The sequence below is a fragment of the Pangasianodon hypophthalmus genome, chromosome 28, assembly GCF_027358585.1.
Source record: "Pangasianodon hypophthalmus isolate fPanHyp1 chromosome 28, fPanHyp1.pri, whole genome shotgun sequence".
Taxonomy (NCBI): Eukaryota; Metazoa; Chordata; class Actinopteri; order Siluriformes; family Pangasiidae; genus Pangasianodon; species Pangasianodon hypophthalmus.
This window is the reverse complement of record NC_069737.1, coordinates 1,292,219-1,311,437: the sequence shown is the minus strand read 5'-3', so window position 1 is coordinate 1,311,437 and position 19,219 is coordinate 1,292,219. Positions and strand designations below refer to the sequence as shown.

The following is a 19,219-nucleotide window of genomic DNA, read 5'->3' as shown; positions in this document are numbered from 1 at the left end:
ACTTCTGTCTTGTCAGAATTAAGTAAGAGTAAGTTAATAAGCATCCAGTTTCTAATGTCTTTTACACATTCCTCAACTTTATTAAGCTGGTGTCTGTCATCTGGCTTTGCTGAAACATACAACTGTGTGTCATCAGCGTAACAGTGGAAGCTAATACCATGCTTACGGATAATTTTGCCCAAGCAACACAAGCACGGAGACACAACCCTGATCAGAGGCCAGCAGTAGGTCACTTACGACGAGGCCTAAATGCTGACAGTTACATTTTGTGAATGTTATTCCTATGTTGGCATGAGCATAGCTGCTGTGCTACAACCTTTTCTAGAATCTATGAGATAAAGGGAAGGTTTGATATTGGCCTATACTTGGACAACTGACAGGGGTTGAGGTCAGGTTTTTTTAATCAGGGGGTTGATAACTGCTAGTTTAACGGATTTAGGTACATAGCCTGTGATAAGGGAAGAATTGACTATTTTTAGACACAGTTTGATTGCTTCTGGAATTAACTGTTAGAAGAAATGTGTAGATAAGAGATTTAGTATACAAGCTGATTTTGATGAGGAAATTAGTGAAATTAGTTCATTCTCTCGAAGGGGAGTAAAACTTTCTAATCGTTGATCTGTTATGGTTATATTATTATCTACAGGTTTAGTTATCAAATTGTATGGCTTTAAATTTATAGTCTGAATTTTTTGCCTGTTATTTTCAGTTTTGACATTGAAAAAATCCATGAAGTCATCGCTGCTACATATTGATGGTGTACGTGTTTCTGTGGTGGTCTTATTCCAAGTTAATTTAGCTACAGTATTAAATAAGAATCTAGGATTATTTTTGTTATCTTCTATTAAGGTGGAGAATCTACTTCCATGCTGTTTGAAATACTACCAATTTAGTTTGATGCCATTTACCTTCTAATATTTGAGTGGTCTGTTTTAAGTTGTATGCGATATCTATTTTTTTCTCTCTAATTATTTTTCATTTAAGTGGAGCGACGTTATCTAGAGTGTAGCAGAACTTTGACTAAAGAAACAACCAGGTTTAGAGGAAATCCGTGAATTCATGAAGAGACTCAGAATATGGCCCTGGGGTCTGTAAATAATAATTAGTGGGTATTCTTTTTTGTGGCTTCATATGTTAGTGTAAAGAACTTCAAATGCGTTGAATTTATGTCTAGGTTTTTGTGTGATGGTTAGATTATCATTATAAATAACTGTGACTCCTCTTCTGCCAGTTAGATGAGGCTAATGCATATAACTGTATCCAGGAGGACTAGCTTCATTTAATGCTACATACTCATTTGGTTTAATCCATGTTTCTGTTAAACACAGTGCATTAAACTGATCAGTAATAGTTTCATTAGTGCTTTAGATGTAACAGATCTAATATTTAACAGTCTTAGCATCAGATCAAATTCCACAGTGTTTTTGGAGCATCACCTGGACATCCAGCAGTTCAGTGACCATAACCTGCTGTAAGCTACATCACCACGGGGCCAGAGCATGTTACTGCATCGGACATTGCCTTCGCAAACTTATACACCTCTACAATGTTATTCTTAGTAATCTCTGACTGACAAACGTGTAAATAATTAGCTTCTACTGCAACTACCAGGCTGTTTAGGTGAATTTGGGTTAAACCTGAGCAAAACAAGTCATTGTGAAACATGGAAGCTTTATACTGTATGTATACGTACATGCATACATATGTTACACATTGTTTCTTCAGTGATATGACATCTAAGGCTTTCATGTTTCACAATGACTTGTTTTGCTCAGGTGTAACCCAAATTCATCTAAACACCCTCACAGTTGCAGTAAAGCTGGTGGCTTGAATCATTCTATATTCTAATATACGCTACCATTCAGAAGTAATTGCCTTGTTTTTGAAAGAATTTCAAAAGATTTCAATTAAAATAACATTAAGTTGACATACAGAAATACAGTCTAGACATTGTTAGTGTTGTAAATGACTATTATAGCTGGAAACTGCTGATTTTTAATGGAATATCTACATAGTCACACAACGGCCCATTTTCAGCGGCCATCACTCCTGTGTTCCGATGACACATTGTGTTAGCTAATCATAGGTTATCATGTTAAAAGGCTAATTCGTCATTAGAAATCCCTTGTGCAAGTGTGTTCACATAACTGAAAATCATTGTGCTATTCAAGGAAGCAATAAAACTGGTCTTCTTTGGTTTAATTATGGTCTCAAAATGGCCAGAAAGAAAAAGCTTTCTTCAGAAACTCGTCCATCTATCGCTGTTTTGAGAAACAAAGACTATTCCATGTGAGAAATTGAAGATATCTTGGAAAGGTGTGTACTATTCCATTCACAGAACAGTGCAAACTAGTTTGAGAAACAGACACCTCACAAGTCCTCTGCTGGCCAGTTTATTAAAAAGTACCCTCAAAACACCAGGCTCATCTTCAACAGTGAAGAGGCGACTCTGGGATGCTGGTCTTAGAGGCAATGTTTCTGAGAAAAAAACATATCTGTGACTGACCAATAAATGGAAAAGTTTAAAAAGGGCAAAAAGAAAACAGACACTGGACAGCAAATGATTAAAAAAAGTGTCATGGACAGACGAAGCTAAGTTTGAGGTGTTAGGATCACAGAGAAGAACATTTGTAGGGCCCAGAATAAATGAAAAGATGCTGGAGGAGTGCTTGATGCCATCTGTCAAGCCTGCTGGAGGAAATGTGATGGTCTAGGGGTACTTCAGTGCTGGTAAATTGGGAGGTTTGTTCAGGTTAAAATTATTACTATTGTAAGTAGTAAATTTTCTCTTTTTTCCTTATTAAATTGCCTAGTTGGTAAGTATTGTGTTTCTTAGGCCTGGCCAACACACAACCTCTGGAGAGATACATGTGGAATAATTATCCATCAGTTCACCTGCTTTCTAACTTTTTACTATCTGCAGACTTTATTTTTAATATTTCATATTACATTATTTAATCATAATTATCATTTGTATTGATTCTAATTACTAAATTATACCTATAGTAAGAACTAAATTATAGCTATATTAACAGACATTTGACCTTGTGATGACCTTGACCCATTGTTTGGAGCAATTCCCAAATATCTTCAGTTCATCTACTGGTTATAATAATTCCATTTCATTTCATATTACAACTCATAAACATAATGCCTCCACCATCTAGCGGCTGAGGCATAAAACTGGAACTGGAACCTGCAGTTTTATTTATTTACGATTATTATTTAGAATTGCTTCATAAAGTGGACACAACTTACTGATCTAGCCTAACTTTCAAATTAGGAGTAGTTTTATTTCTGTTTTTATAGTTTAATAGTTTTTATTTCTGAATGTTTCCTTTTGATTGACAGTTTTTTTTAAAATAGAAAACTTGTTTTATTAACTTGTTTTATTAAGACTGAGTCTATTTGATGTGTGTTATGTTCATTTTGTTTTAGTTGTCTTCTTAAGATTTGCATTTTAATACATAACACAAATAACAAGTATTGTGAATTCATCTATGAATGAGTCTTTCTAGTATTTAATTCACAACTACTTATTACAAAAACACATCAAATCAGAATTATTTGAGATTTTGATGAATAAGTGTTTAGAAGTGCCTTTAATTTAAATTACTTATACACAAAACACAATGCAAACCACATTTAGATATTAATCATATGCTTTCAACAGAAACTGGGCTATTCTAAGATAAAAGCTGACATTTTCTGAAAAAAATCCAGGGCGAGAAAAAGTACAGTTTAGCGCCCGGGCAGTAGGTGGAGCTGGTGTTGAAGATGTTGGAGCCGGAGCGAGTACGAGAGCTGAGATATGTTTCTGCAGGAGCTGACGGATCTGATCCTGGGTCAGCTGGTTCAGTAAAAGCCCACATCTGATTACTACAAACACATATCAGGACACATAAAGTGAATAAATGCAGCAACTGCTAAGCCCAAATTTCTTTTGAGCTTTAAATTAAAGAATTTGGTATGAACTGGTTTAAAACTCTTTGCAAACCCCATCAGAGTTGGAGAAGAGTGAGCGAGTCTCATGATTGTGATCAGTTTCCGGCTGAAAGACAGGAAGTTGGTGAGTAAGTAGACAAATGAATAAATATGAGACACATGTACTACATACAGTTCAAAAATACTTATTGGCCAGGCCAGTAAGGCACAACAACAGACTGTGGTCTTCATATTTCTAGACTTTTTCATTTTTTCATTAAAAAAAACCACATTTTTGTGTACATTTTAATGATAATGCGCATTTAAATCAGTTATCTTCTCTGTTGTCTTGGAAAAACTAAACCATGTTTATCTGAACCCATTACAGGACTTAAATATGATGAGGAAAGATGATGACAACTCATCCTTCTCCATGTTTCACTATGAGAAATTTCGACATATGCAGATTGCTGAAAGAGAGATAATACCAGCGATCAGCAAGGCGTCTCGAAAAACAAGAAGCTTTACGTATTTCTTTAGTCTGTGGTGTGTACAAATGTTAATACTGATCAATTAAATAATTGCAAAATGCACAATGAACAGTATTTATGACGACTGGAAGAAATACAAAGGCTCCAACTTTTTTATTCTAGAAAATTACTAAATATAAATTACTAAACTAAAAATTAATAAACAACTTCAGGTGATCAAACCTATTACAGATTCATTTTCTTCTAAATTTATCTTTGATTTCAGTATTTTTTTAAAGAATTTTTGTGAAAATATGATCACAACATTAGGATAATAAATAAACTTGAAATGATGAGTCAAGAAATAGGAAGGAAAAAAGTAAACAGTGAAAAGTCAACAAATGAAACAAATAAAAATTCCAGTAATCCACAACTGAAATACTGCTGAAAGTTAAGTACGAAGCTTATAATTACACCTTTATGAAAATATTCAGCATGAGCAGCGCAGTAGGCAGGTTAACAATGTCTTCCTTTTTTTCCATTTTCCTATTCGACTCAGTATCGGTTTCTAAAATCTTCCAGAGCTGCTAGATAATATCAGAACTGCGCACTAACTAGATCTCTGAACCACAACTCAAACATGGACATAACTTAAGATTTTAACAACTTTTAGACAAGATTCCACCAACACAGACGGTTTGCTTCAGGTGTTTATTTGCTTTGTGATTGAGATTCGAACATTTTAGTAAAAAAGTAAAGATTCTCAATAGATTTCAGTTTCCCTAATTAACTTTTCTTAATTTCTCACCACTGTGTCATTGAGAGGTTGTAAAAAATAATTCAGTAACTCATCTCTGATTAGCATGAACGTGTTGAACCCACCTGCTTTCCAAGGTTAGTCTGAGTGTGTGTATCTTTTTTCATAATTATTTCTTTTTCACCTCTGTGTTTGGTCATGATTACCTTTCTTGAGCAACAGTGCTGGTTGCTCAACTGTGAGTGTAGAGTATAAATAGAGACAGAAGCTGGACACTGAGCTGAGAGAAGGAGGAGGTAAGTAACTTCCAGTGATAGTGTGAAGAGTTACGTTTAGTTGAATAGATTCCAGATATTGATGATGAATTTGTACAAGGGTGAATCAAATAAAAACCTTAAATGTTTCATAAATTAGAATTGAATCATTCCTTTTTCTAGAAGAATCTGGATTCAAGTTGCATTGAATGAAATGGAGATTATGTAGAAAAATATACACTTTTCTGGCACCTATTTGAAATGAAAAATTATATTTAAAAAATTAAGGTTGTTTATTTGCCTTTCCTTCTTATTGTGGCTTTAACCTGTGATTTTCACAGCAAAAATGGATGTCCTGTGTCTGGTGGCGTTATTGTTTGTTGGAGCGATTGCCCGTGTGAGTAAAACCTTTTGTTCCTTTTGTTAAGTACAAATTAACAAGTTCTTCTGGAATATTAGCTCGTATCTAAAACGAGTGTATGTGGGCTACTTTTCATTCAGCTGTTTTGAGAAAATGAGCATTAGAGAAGCAATTGATTGTAAGTGTGAAATAACAAAAGTCAAATACATAACATGAAAATAAATTTGTTACCTGCTTTACTTTATTTTTTTATATCTACAGCCAGAAAATGGCTGGCAAAGTCAGCAAGGTCCTGGACCAGTGGGAGGAGGTCCTGGACCAGTGGGAGGAGGATCTGGACCAATGAGAGGAGGATCTGGACCAATGGGAGGAGGAAAAGGGCCAATGCAAGGAGGCACTAGACCAATGGGAGGAGGCTCTAGACCAATGGGAGGAGGATCTGGGCCAATGGGTGGAGGTCCTGGACCAATGGGTGGAGGATCTGGACCAATGAGAGGAGGTTCTGGACCAATGGGAGGAGGATCTGGGCCAATGGGTGGAGGATCTGGGCCAATGGGTGGAGGTCCTGGGCCAATGGGAAGACGTCCTTGGCCAATGAGAGAGGGTCCTGGGCCAAAGGGAGGACGTTATAGGCCAAAGAATGAAAGTTCTGAGCTAATGAGAGAACGTCATAGGCCAAAGAATGAAAGTTCTGAGCTAATGAGAGAACGTCATAGGCCAAAGAATAATGGTTCTGGACGACTGGATGGAAGAGGGTCTCAGCCTCCAGTTGTGGTGGGTTTACATAGATGACTGTACAGATTCATGAGTTTTTTTTAAAGCTTTTCTTCTGAGTTGGATAATGCTAATTTTCATGAATTTGCCTAAATGACACACATATACGTTAATTAACTTTATGAACTGGGTTGACTGACACTCAGATGTACCTCTTTAACAGCCTGGTCTGATGAAGGCAGATCTTGACCAATCCAAAGGACCATTTGATAACGGGAATTCTCAGGGTGTACCTGACAGTAAGGATGTGGAACCAGACTTCCCAGGCTGGCCAAGAAGTGTAAGATGGTTGATTCTGAGGGAGTTTCATAGATAACCTCAATACTCAATTGTGTAGCCAGCGGAGATGAAACCAAATAGGAATACATTGTTCAGAATGAGCAGATAATGTGTTCTAAACAGATACAGACACACGTATGAGCAGGACGTGTACTATTCAGTTTTGTTTTTGTTTTTTTTTTAAGTAAGGTTCATATGGCAACAAAAAATTCACGAGTGGGAGGTTTTTTACTTTCACGCTGGCGATCAGTCAGATATAAAACTTGCAGGACTAAGAAAGACCACGTTCATTAACGTGAATGTAAAAGATGCGTTTACATCCTTAATAACTGCATAAGCAAAACTTTAAAACATTTCGGCCATGGCCACTTTGGGTTTAAATCCAAATACAGATATGAATATTTGGAACGCTTAGCAGATACAGATAATTTGGGAAAGTATGTCATCATGTGAGTTCATGTAAAACAAACCCCAGTCTGCAGGTTGACCAGTGATTGGCCCCCTGAAACACACCCAAATTCAAAAACTCAAACCAAACCAAAGTAACAAAGTCCAAACAGCCTCCCAAAAGTGAACAGATTTTACACATCAGTGCCAATTCCATTAAATGGCAATGTTTTGGACAGGATTTTGGATCTGTGGGGCCTTTAGATTACGCCGCACACAGAGGAGGACCACATGGAGGAGGACCACATGGAGGAGGACCACATGGAGGACGAAGACCATCCAATGTAATCCAATGAATTGCTTATTTCAGTAATTTAATACCGAAAGTGCCAGGCAGATTAACTCAGTCCACAGTTGCATTTATACATATCGTAATGTGAGCATTTACACTGCAAGAAATTTTGTCATAGCAAGTGACAAATATGTGAATATGAGCAAATTGATCTATTTCATATTACAACATTATTATAAATCAAACATAAGATTATCCAGCCTGTTTGTAGAGGCTTTTAAACATTTCAAGCTTTAATTTGTCTTATTTTATTGGTATATTAAATTAGAAAAATGATCTGGCAATAGAACAGGGGTATTTCAAGCTTGAAAAAAGTAAAAATGTGCAGAAATATGTTTCTATATTTCTATATTAAAATATCTTCACTTGCTAAGATGTCGTTTTCTTTGCAGTGTAGCCACTGATTCAAATGGTCCCTTTAGTTCAGCATTTTATTTCCATAATATTTGAGTTGCTTAAAAATTCAATAAAATGTAAACATGAAATTTAAATTTGATGTAGAAAAGGAACATAAAAATGATTTAATGTTTTTTTTTTAATAACCATAATAGCAGTAGTAGCACTGCATTTAATTCACCAGCAAAATAGGCTTTATGTTTCTTTCCCCCAAAATATTTCACCAATTTCATATCTTAATAAAATATAAAAATGAAATCTATACTCTATTATTAAATTCACCCACAACATGTGAATTCTCTTTCAGCCCAACACACAGTTCATCCCGATTTTCAAGGTGAGACGTTTAAGAAAATCATAAAATTATATTATTACATACATTGTATTATTATGCGATTATAATGATTAATGTATCTGTAATAATCACTCTTATATGGCTTCACGTGCAGGCGGACAATATAACACTCCAGGTGATTACTGTATATTTTTCTTCTGATTATTTTTTTATATTTTATATTTTATCTTTTTAAGATACAGTGTAATGATTTGCAGAAATGCAGAGTTTACAAAACTTCTTTTTTCTTTCTTAGGGTCTCAATGTCACTCTGCCCCTGAAAGAGGTAATCACAGGATATTTAACTTCAAAGAAAAAAAAATTCAACTTTTAACTCTACATGTAGATAAATTCTTCATAATAGTGATTTTTTACATCTTTTTTTCACAGGGGGAAAATATTTTCATCTTACCAACAGTATGCACTTTTGTCTTATTGATTTACAAGACCATGTATCTTAAAAATAATATATTTTTACTTACATTCTTTCTGTTATTTAAAATAATTATTGTTTTTAATCCTCAGATCCGAGGATTGCCACAGGTAGCCAACGTCTTCCGCTTTCAAGCAAAAATTTCACACTGACATTATTATTATTTAAACATTAATAAAACATGAATAAAATGATTTATTGTTGTTTTACAGATGGATATGAATGCTCCTCAGGAGTTTGCGGTATTTAGACTCATTTCTGTTATTTATATTAACTTTATATTTACGTTTCACTCAAACGTCTGAACTGATTAATAAAGTTCTCTTTATTTTACAGTATGGAGGAGGCATGTTTGGTGCTCAGGTAACACACACACACACACACACACACACACAGAGAGAGAGAGAGAGAGAGAGAGACATAATTCATAAGCTTCATATGAAAATACTTCGTTGTTTCTCAGTATTGTTTATTATACAACATTCATATCGTTAATAAACTAACTTTCCCTCCCGCATTCAGCCCTACATGAGGGTCGTCTACAACCCCAGAGCTACCGTAATTAAAATTTAAATTAATATAATTTTTATTGCATGTCTGTCATAGTGAATGAAAAACAAACAGCTTTTCTTTTCCAACAGCAAAAGATATCATTTGAATACGGAGTTATGCAATTGGTAAGTAATTATTCAACCAGTAAATACTAAACATTATCGCAATTCTCTTGTAATTTTTCTGAATTTTTGTCCCTTTTCTTCCTCCTCATGTCCACCTTTAATGCACAGCTTCCATCCTTCCTGAAGGTCAGTGTGTCAGATGCTTCACATCCCGTTATACATCAATCTTTCTGTCTGTTACACTATTTCTCTTTTTTATTTATTTCTTTAGGCTGAATCAGGAAGTAATGAAGATACACCGGTATAGAACGAAAGACAAATCTGCATTCGACACGACTGTGAAGGTACCATCTATCTATCTATCTATCTATCTATCTATCTATCTTTGTATTTATTTATTTGTTTGTTTGTCTATTTATTTATTTTGCTATCTATTTTGCTAGCTTTCTAATGATGTATTATCTATCTGCACTGTTGTCGTTTATTGACAGGAAAACAGAGATCATCAATTACTACGCCGTTAACGACTTTAACGCCTTTTGGGATCATGTAGGAGTGTGTGTGTGTGTGTGTGTGTGTGTGTAGATGTGTGTACGGGTGTAGTGGGCTTCTTTAGTCATTAAATATCTGTAATGATTGTTATCATTCATTAAACACGTCAGCATCCACACTGTCGTCTGATGTCTTCATTTCTCTTCCTTTAAAAACAAACTGATTCTCAAAAGTTCGTGACTCACTGCATTGTTACATGATACAGGTCGTGGTTCTGTACAGGTGCATTAACCCTTTCCTAAAGTATCAACAATGTAAATGTACACTCGCAGGTAGAACAGGTGATAAAGGGGTAATCATGCTGCTGAAATGATTATTAAAGGTGCAAAAACATTCTCTAGTTCCTCTAAAGCAGCTATTCTCTAATGTTTTACAGCCCAAAACACCTTTAAGAGTAAAATAAAGACCACTGACCTCGAGGTAAAGATGTGTTTTATTTACATCTACACAAATCGCTGACAATATGGAGGCATTTCTGATATTTTAATTTATCATTTAGTTATTTATTTCATTATAAATACTGAGCGTTTAAACACAGTGAGGGGAAATACATATTCAGACACTTTTGTTTGTGTTATTTAATATACTTCCGGTGTCTATATCCACTTTAATACGGAATGTCTTATGAGTTTTTACTTATAAATATGATGCAAAGATACAGTACATATATTTACATACATACAGTACTGTGCAAAAGTCTTGGCACCCTATATTTTTTAGTACAAACTTTGTTATAGATGTTTATTTTCTGACTTCTACATTATTGATTCAGTACAAAAACATTTTAGATTCCAAACATTAGTTTTCCAGCACAAAATGAAATGTTACAGAAAAATGTTTGTATGTCAGAAAAAAGAAAGCAGCAGATTCCATAAGAGACACTTTTCAGATAAAAACATAATGAAGGCTGCTGGGTTTCGCTGCAGAAATAAGAAGCGAGTCGACAGTCAAAGTCTCCAGAAGAACTGTGGCTGCTTCTGCAAGATGCTCAGTAACACTTCCAGCTCATTTCCTTATAAAACTGCACACACTGCACCTCAGATACTGCTTTATTTATTTAAAGTGAAGGATCGTCACATTAAATACTGATTTTGTTTCATTTATTACTGTTTACTGCTCTTTATAGGATTTTTTTTTACGGAGAAACATTTAATTTCATTATTTTTGAAGGCGTCTTTACTCTACAGCATTTCTTTGCACATGCCTAAGAGTTTTGCACAGCACTGTGAGCGTATATATATATATATATATATATATATATATATATATATATATTGTGTGTGTGTGTGTGTGTGTGTGTGTGTGTGTTGATATAATTAAGTGTTAATTAAAAGCACTTATTCAATTTAGTAACATTATAATATCCGAATGTAAAGACCAGGCCTGGAGCTGTGTGGCCTGCTAGCTCGACTTTGGCCAGCAGAGGGAGACGTGAGCAGTCTGCCAGCTAATTACTCTCAATCCGTCTCACCTGCCTCCCTGGCTGTATTTAAGGGAAGCTTGCGTCTCACTCGGTGCTCAGTCTTGAATTTAATTTCTGAGGGAAAGATTAAGCTGGTACTGGTCTTTCCTCTGGGCTGGGAAGGCCTCACCCTGTCATCATAGTTCCTTCTCTTGAGGAAAAAAAAAAACTTCCTACTTTTGAGTTCACTCTTTCCTTTCAGAGAGAAGGCATCTGTTCTCCGTTTTCAGTTTTCTCTAGTTTATTGTCTTCAGTTTCACCCACTCCTTATAAATCATAACATAGAGGCAACCATATTATTATCTTTATTATTATCTGTATTTATTCATTATTCACTGCACACACAAATCTAAACCCTCTCATTAGATGTTATTTCTTCAGCACTTTGGCTCTTTTCCTAACAGTTGAAATATTTATATCATTGCTCTTGCTTTGTTCGTCTCCTGTGTCTATTAGTTTTGGAATGTAAAGAGTCCTTGAGCTGTGCAAATGGCGCTATATAAATAAAATTATTATTATTATTATTATTATTATTATTATTATTATTATTAATTTTTGCAGGACTACTTGGTCATATGTGGTGATACCCAAGTGTGTACACCACCACTTTGGGGAAAAAAATTAAAATAAAGATAAAACTTGCCAAAAAAATATGTAAATATTATGTTTATTGAAGCTGTTATTTTACTTTAGAAAGCCAGTATGAAGGTGAGCACTGAGGTGGTGTGAAATGAGAACCAAAGAGTTTGTGCTTTAGCTCTACAGACCAGAAGTCACTGGGGTAGAAGATGGAGCTGTGGGGGGACCTGCGGTGCGAGCTGCGGTTGGAGTTGCAGTTGAAGCTGTGGTTGGAGTTGTGGTTGGAGTTGCGGTTGGAGTTGTGGTTGGATTTGCGGTGCGAGTTGTGGTTGGAGTTGTGGTTGAAGTTGCGGTGCGAGTTGTGGTTGGAGTTGTGGTTGGAGTTGTGGTGCGAGTTGTGGTTGGAGTTGTGGTTGGAGTTGTGGTGCGAGTTGTGGTTGGAGCTGCGGTGGGAGCAGGAACAGGAGCAGGGCCGAGGGCTAAGAGAAGATTCTGCAGGAGCTGACGGAGCTGATCCCGGGTCAGTGCGTTCAGGAAGGGAATGAACTGAAACCTCTGTTCATTACAAACACAGAACAGGACACCAAGTGAAAAAATGCAGCAACCTTCAGAATTATGCTGCAAGCCGTTGTACTCAGAACTGGGAATTCAATTTTCCCAAGTTCTGATCTAAACACGTTCCAGCGTTCCGGCTCGGAAGATCACAGATACCCAGAGTGAGGTCGTATTTGTGTAGCTAGTCTCTGATTTTGTTAAACATATTAAGAAGACTGACATGAACTTCTGTAAGATTAGTGATGAGAAACGACGTATAATATTTATCTTTGCTCATAAAATTTATCTTTCCCCGTGTTCTTATCATCACGTCAGTAAAACTGGGCAGAAATCAAGTGTTACGTTACAAATCGAAAAGTTTTCACAACGCAAAAGCTGCATATTCAGTAAAATATCAAGTTTTATCAAGTAAAAACTTGATGCACAGTGAAAACTGTTTAATAATGACTGTGTGTGTGTGTGTGTGTGTGTGTGTGTGTGATGTCAGGTGTGTTTGTTCGAGAGCTCTGACTAGGTGAATGTTATCCGAGTTCCCGAGTGGGAATTCCGAGTTGAATTACTGGGAATTACACTTTTCCATGTCTCAGGTCGGGTTTTCGGAGTTCAGAGTGCAATAGATTGCAGCATTAGATTTTTTATTTTTATGGTTTCATTTTTTTTTCAGTTTTCCAAACCTCATCAGAGTCCAAGTCGGAGGAGAGAGAGCGATCCTCACGATAAAGATCAGTTTCAGGCTGAAAGACAGTTCATCAAAAAATAAATAACAAATACGTAAATATGAAACTTTATACAGCACAAAAATGTTCAAATGTTAAGAAGACCTACTTGGACGGCCCAGGTCAGGCCAACGAGGCATAGCATCCAAACCGTGCTCTTCATATTTCTGGAGTTCTAAAGGAAATATAAAATAAACTTAAACACAGTTTTATGATAATCTCTAATGTTTACCGCCGACTGCGCTTCTGACGTCTTGGATGAAAAGTGAAGTGTTGACTGAACCGTCAGGACGATTTAAATGCGGTACAGAAAGATCATGACATCACACTGCGTTGCTGTGAGGATTACTGATTTCCACAGATTGCTGCAATAAATAAAACCACTAATCAACAAGGTGTGTTTATAAAACCGCTTAAACACTCAGTGATTTAGTCCTGATGAGTAAGAAATAAAACAGTGTGTGTGTGTCTGTGTGTCTGTGTGTGTGTGTGTGTGTGTGTGTGTGTGTGTGTGTCTGTGTGTGTGGGCGTGCTATTCCTGTTGAGAAAAATGAAAATGGAAAAAGAGACTTTAATATAAAGTTTTTATTGAGATTTGTGATCACCTTCTCTACAAAGAACCAGAAACACTTTTAGAGTGATGATGCTGTTTTTTTTTTCTTTTTACCATTTATTCATAAACTTCAACTGTAAAAAACAAACTAACTATAAAAAAAAAATACAACTTAAAAATTACAAACAGACCAAAAAAATTAAACATAGATCAAACCTACACGCAGTTGTGTCAAGTTGTTGCAGGTAAATTACTGTTTGTACTTTTATTTTTTTTTTTTCAGTTGAGCAAAACTAAAATTATTTTCATCATATTAACTTTTTTTAGTTTTTTTTTTTTTCGGTATATTTAAACAAACTACTTAAAAATTACAAATAAACTAGTCAAAAGATTATAAACAAAATATTCAAAACGTACAATCTATTAATAAAAAACCTTTGAAACTGTTACTTATTTAAAAAAAAAGGTCACAAACAAATGATCTTAAAAACATTACAATATATATATATATATATATTCACAAATTTACAAAAGACTATTTTTAAAAATTAGGCTAATGATTTAAATGTGTACAATAATAAACGTATAACTTTCCACCCAGAGAACCTTTTAATAAAGAATTTTTATTAAAACTGTCATTAGCTTTCAGTTAAAGGTGGATAATAATAATAATAATAATAATAATGCTAATAAAAATAATAATAATAATAAAGCTATAAACTTGCATATTTACAGCGATCACTTACTGTGTTAATTATTTAGTCATTTATAGAAAATAATGTAATAAATAATCTAATCTGAAGAATTTCATTTGTCATTAATTCATTTATTCACTGATTATAGAAGAGTGAATGCGTCTGTGTTTCAGTGCGTAATAAATCAGGAGGAAAACTCTGTGTGTGTGTGTGTGTGTGTGTGTGTGTGTGTAAACATTATTGAGGTGAGACGTTTGCACACATGCAGGTTGCTGAAACGCTCCCCGTCACAACGTCGTGTCCAAACAGCACACAGTGCCGAGTTCTTCTCCTCATACAGCGTTCCGCTTCTCCACGTTACAGAACTTTAAACTGAGTGTAACATGAATTTCTCATCCGTTGAGAATAAATTCTGCATCATGCAGAACATCTAGACGCTGAGGTTTAATGAACACGCCTGAGAGCGGAGACGGTTAGTCAGGAGATTAGGGGAGATTTCAGTGACTCGACTGCGGGAAGAGTTCACACCCAGTAACACACACATCACAAACACTCTTCCTTTATTCACACTGATCCTCAGAACCTTCTCACATACAGCACTGTATACAGAAATGGACAAAAAAACATCAGAATGTACTGCATTTAGATACATTATACAAAATAAAATGCGTAATGTAATAAAAATAAAGTTCTGCATTTGTCTTGTAAAAATACAGAAACACGTTTTTAAGGATTTTGTAAATAATCAGCTGATTTCTGCTTCAAGTAAAGAAACATTTACAACATTGTCAACTCTGTAGCTAATATTTAGCATTATTAAATAACAATAAAATGAATATAAGATTATTAAACTTGTTTCTGAACTAATTTACTCATTTAAAAGTTTTTTTTTTTTTTACGATTGAAAGATTATTCTGTTTATTTCAAGATTTCAAGGGAAAAAATCTGTCAGAAAAACAGAACGATTACAAGATTACAGATATATGCTTATCATTTTTATATGTTTAATTATAAATATATTTTAATATTTATATTTTTATAATAAAATTGAATCATTATTATCTTTATTTACACAGTATGTTGCATGTTTGAGTCCAAAATCTCAAAGTGCTTTAAATAAAAAACTAACAATTAAACAAAGACTAAAACAATAAATAACATGTAAGAATAAAGATAAAAGAAGTTACAAATAAAATAAACTAAAATATTCTTTTAATCAGTAAAATATGAGATAAATTCAGCTATATTCAGAATATTTCCACCTGCTGCTATGTTGTTTTTTTCAGTGAATAAATGTAATAAATGCTAAAATACCATGAATATTAACCTGCTGTTATGCAATCACTAACAGTCAGTTAGCAAGAAGGAAGATAAATAATAAATCTGTACATCTTCTTCTGCTGTATGTACGTACACAATACACCTTTACATATAGAATATACAATAAGAAAACAATATTAATTGAATTTCATTATTAATTCAGTAATTTAGTTAAATGATTAGCATAAAGAGTAGAGATGTTGAGGTGTGCAGCTACGCTTAAGCCGTATAATTCAAGATCATTTTAAGATTAATGTAAATATCGTTTGTCGAAATAATAATTAGTCACTAGAAGCTTGTTCTTGAGTAACAGCAGTCGTTGCTCAACGATCAGCAGCAGTATTAATACAGACTCCGGAGCCGGAGACGAGCAGCGAGCCGAGACAAAGAGCAGCTACGAGTCTTCTGTTCTCTCGTCTTTTCTTACGCTAGCACTTTCTGACGCTAACGTCTGACTGGTGTTTCAAGGCAGCAATGAACTTCCTGTTTGTGGTGGCGTTACTGATCATCGGAGCGACTGCTCAAGTGAGTAAAAACATTTCATTTTATTTGTAAATGGGTCACAAGGTGTTGATTCATTTTCCAACAGTAGCGCAGGTTTATATTAATGCTCTGCTTCTAATACGTTATGGTTTCTATAGTAACAGCTCGTTAACAGGGACTTTGATAAACAGATTTTTAAAATCATTTGAGGTTTTTCTTAAAGACGTTCGTGTGACATTTATGGAAGGAGTCTCCAGTGTCAGAGGTAAAGCTGTGACTAAGTTTTCCAACATCTTCAGCACAGAAGAGTTTACGCTTTTCTCAGTAACAAGAAACATCAAGCTGCTTTTTTTTTTTTTTTTTTTTTTAGTCTTATTAACTTCAAGAAAGAGAAAAGAGAGAAGCTGGTGAGGAAACATTAAGTGTAGCTATAAAAGGATAAAAAGTACAATATATTGTTCATTACTAAATAAAAAGTTGTGATCGTTGGTAACTTGCTCTGGTGTAAGAGGAATAAATCACTTGCTGACTTGAACGTTTAGCTTTTAGAAGACAGAAAGCTGGAGAAAGGATGGAGAAGCAACATGAGAACGCAGAAGCTTAAGTTCCACTCAGAAGTTCCTCGTCATTATCGTTCTTCTGTACTGAAGTGTTAATCCGTGTTTTTGAACAGGACTTCGGATCTACGAAGCCTCAGGATTATGGAGCGGGGAGAGGAGGACCACACGGCGCTGGACAACCTCCTCATGTACGTTCTGGTCATGCCAAGGTTCCTCCAAGGTTCTTTGGCTAGTTAGAGGTTCTTCACTTTTTAAAGAGGTTCTCCATTCTGAAAAGGAAGCCTGATTTGTGAGCAGAAGCTTTAAAGAACCGGTACTAAGCCAAAGAACCTGTGAGGAACAGTGTCAGTTAAACTCAGACAAACGTTCTTTTATAAATATTGTGTAAAAATGTAAATTTGATGGTTTTCTTGGATATCTTCAGGGAGGTGGAAGACCAGTTGGGCCTCCTCACGGCCCGCGAGGTGACAATGTGCTGCTGTGGGGAAAACCACTGAACCCCAACAACACCGTGCGTTTCACGCACAACCTTCAACTAACCTAGAAATAACATTAACAATCTGTGGAAAATAAAATCAGCGATAATTCTGTGTATATATTACATTAATTATTAATTACACTAATTAAACCATGTTTATAGATCTTTGTCCGTATATTTGTATTCATTACTAAATACATTAATGTGAAACAACATATTAATTTAATTAAACCTTTATTATAAAATCTCTAACCTTATATATCAATATAAATATATCGTGCATGCATTATGCTTTAACATTTGTACAATAATTATTCATTAATTGATTATTAATTAGTCATTCATTTTCCAACTGCTTATTACCTGCTTATAATGGTTTTATTACCAGATCTTGTATTAGAACATGGATGAACTGTAATGTGATGATTATTTATTAATAATAGCAGCAGTGTTGGTGTAAATAACGACAGTGTGAATATGATTTGTGTTGCAGAGCAGCCTGAAGTTCATCACTGTGTACCGGGTACGAGCTTCATGATCTCACGCTCATATATATATAATCAAATATAATCTAATGATTATGATGTAATGAATCTGCTTCAGTGTTTTAATCACGTCTTTTACACGCTTCACCTACAGGCTGACAACGTCACACTGCAGGTATTTATTCATCCGTTCATTCGTTTGTTTGTTTGTTTGTTTGTTTGTTGGTTTGTAAATGAATAAATCATTTTTTCTGGTCGATTCTCTTCTCTAGAATGTCAGCACCACTCTGCCCATGAAAGAGGTGATGCATTATATTCAGTTATAACCTGTAAATATTCTTAAATAATCTTTATTAAATAATCTTTAATAATTCTTTAATAATGTTTGTTTCCTGACAGGGAGAGAGTATTTTCCTCTTACCTCACGTAAGTTCACGGACTTCCTTTTTTACGTTGAAGTAAACAGTACTATTATTATTATTATTATTCTTTAATTAAGACATTTACAAATTCCAAATGTTATAGATTAAAGAATTTAATAGATTGTGATTTAAAATTCTACATTTTTAGCCTCGAGGACCACCACCTAAGGTACGCCGAATTCCTAGATCTTACATAATTATTCATATATTATAGATACTACCACTACTACTACTGCTAATAATAATAATAATAATAATAATAATAATAATAATAATAATAATTACTCTTCCTTTATAGGATGGCAGGAAACCACCACCTCAGGGATTAATGGTATTTAGATAATCTCTGATTAAATTAAATTAAATTAAACATCTGTATTTATCTCTATATCATTCTATAAAATACTGTATGTAATTTTATTCCTCAGCACTGCATTGCTTTAAAATGCACTACATTAATAACTCAATAAATTTCTTTTTTTTCTCTCTTTTTCTCCTCAGTCCTACGTGAAGATTCTGTACAACTCCAATTCAACAGTAATTTTACTTTTATTAATTGATTAAGGCTCATTTGTTCATATTGTATTTATAACTGTTCTTCTTTATGATGTTAATCTACAGTGATTTTTAATCAGATTAATGACACACACACACACACACACACACACACTGATTTTATTTTTTTTCCCAACAGACTCCTCTTTCTTTCGAATACGGCGTGACTCAACTCGTAAGAAATTATTTAAAATCGATTACTGATGAATAAATAAATAATAATAAAGTATAAATAAATAATAATATGGATAGGTGTATAAATAATAATTCACTTTTAACCGTTCTGAATTTTTGTTTTTACTCTGATGCACAGCTCCAGTCCCTGATGGTGAGTGAAAATAAAATCCTAATAAAATTATTTTTATCTTTTATTTTGTTGCGTAACTGTTTCAGTGTGTTTTCATTCGTCTGCTTCAGGCTGAATCTGAGAGTGATGAAGACACACTGCAGTAAAGACAAACGTCCA

At 34.5% G+C, this 19,219-nt stretch overlaps 1 protein-coding gene across 2 annotated transcripts; it reads left to right on the top strand.

Moving 5' to 3' along the window:
• The first annotated feature begins 5,601 nt into the window (after window positions 1–5,601).
• Window positions 5,602–10,000, top strand: LOC113545721 (translation initiation factor IF-2). 2 transcript variants are annotated; one of them, XM_026945197.3, is made up of 16 exons: window positions 5,664–5,802; window positions 6,028–6,540; window positions 6,704–6,820; window positions 7,446–7,550; window positions 8,262–8,291; window positions 8,404–8,424; window positions 8,545–8,574; window positions 8,679–8,705; window positions 8,814–8,831; window positions 8,934–8,963; window positions 9,058–9,084; window positions 9,244–9,279; window positions 9,363–9,398; window positions 9,507–9,524; window positions 9,610–9,682; window positions 9,830–10,000. In XM_026945197.3, exons 1-15 carry the CDS (start codon window positions 5,752–5,754, stop codon window positions 9,643–9,645), a joined length of 1,095 nt encoding a protein of 364 aa, XP_026800998.3. In that variant the 5' UTR covers window positions 5,664–5,751; the 3' UTR covers window positions 9,646–9,682; window positions 9,830–10,000. The 2 variants fall into 2 exon arrangements, with proteins under 2 accessions (XP_053086983.1, XP_026800998.3); XM_053231008.1 differs by lacking the exon at window positions 9,830–10,000 and having other exon boundaries at window positions 5,602–5,802; window positions 9,610–9,683.
• The last annotated feature ends 9,219 nt before the right edge of the window (window positions 10,001–19,219 follow it).

What these genes read in the sequence shown, in the direction of transcription:
- LOC113545721 (XM_026945197.3), top strand. Translation starts at nt 5,752, where the DNA reads ATGGATGTCCTGTGTCTGGTGGCGTTATTGTTTGTTGGAGCGATTGCC. An exon ending in TCCCAGGCTGGCCAAGAAGT is followed by an intron (nt 6,821 to 7,445) that starts GTAAGATGGTTG and finishes TGTTTTGGACAG; the next exon opens with GATTTTGGATCTGTGGGGCC. An exon ending in GAGGCATGTTTGGTGCTCAG is followed by an intron (nt 9,085 to 9,243) that starts GTAACACACACA and finishes TCCCGCATTCAG; the next exon opens with CCCTACATGAGGGTCGTCTA.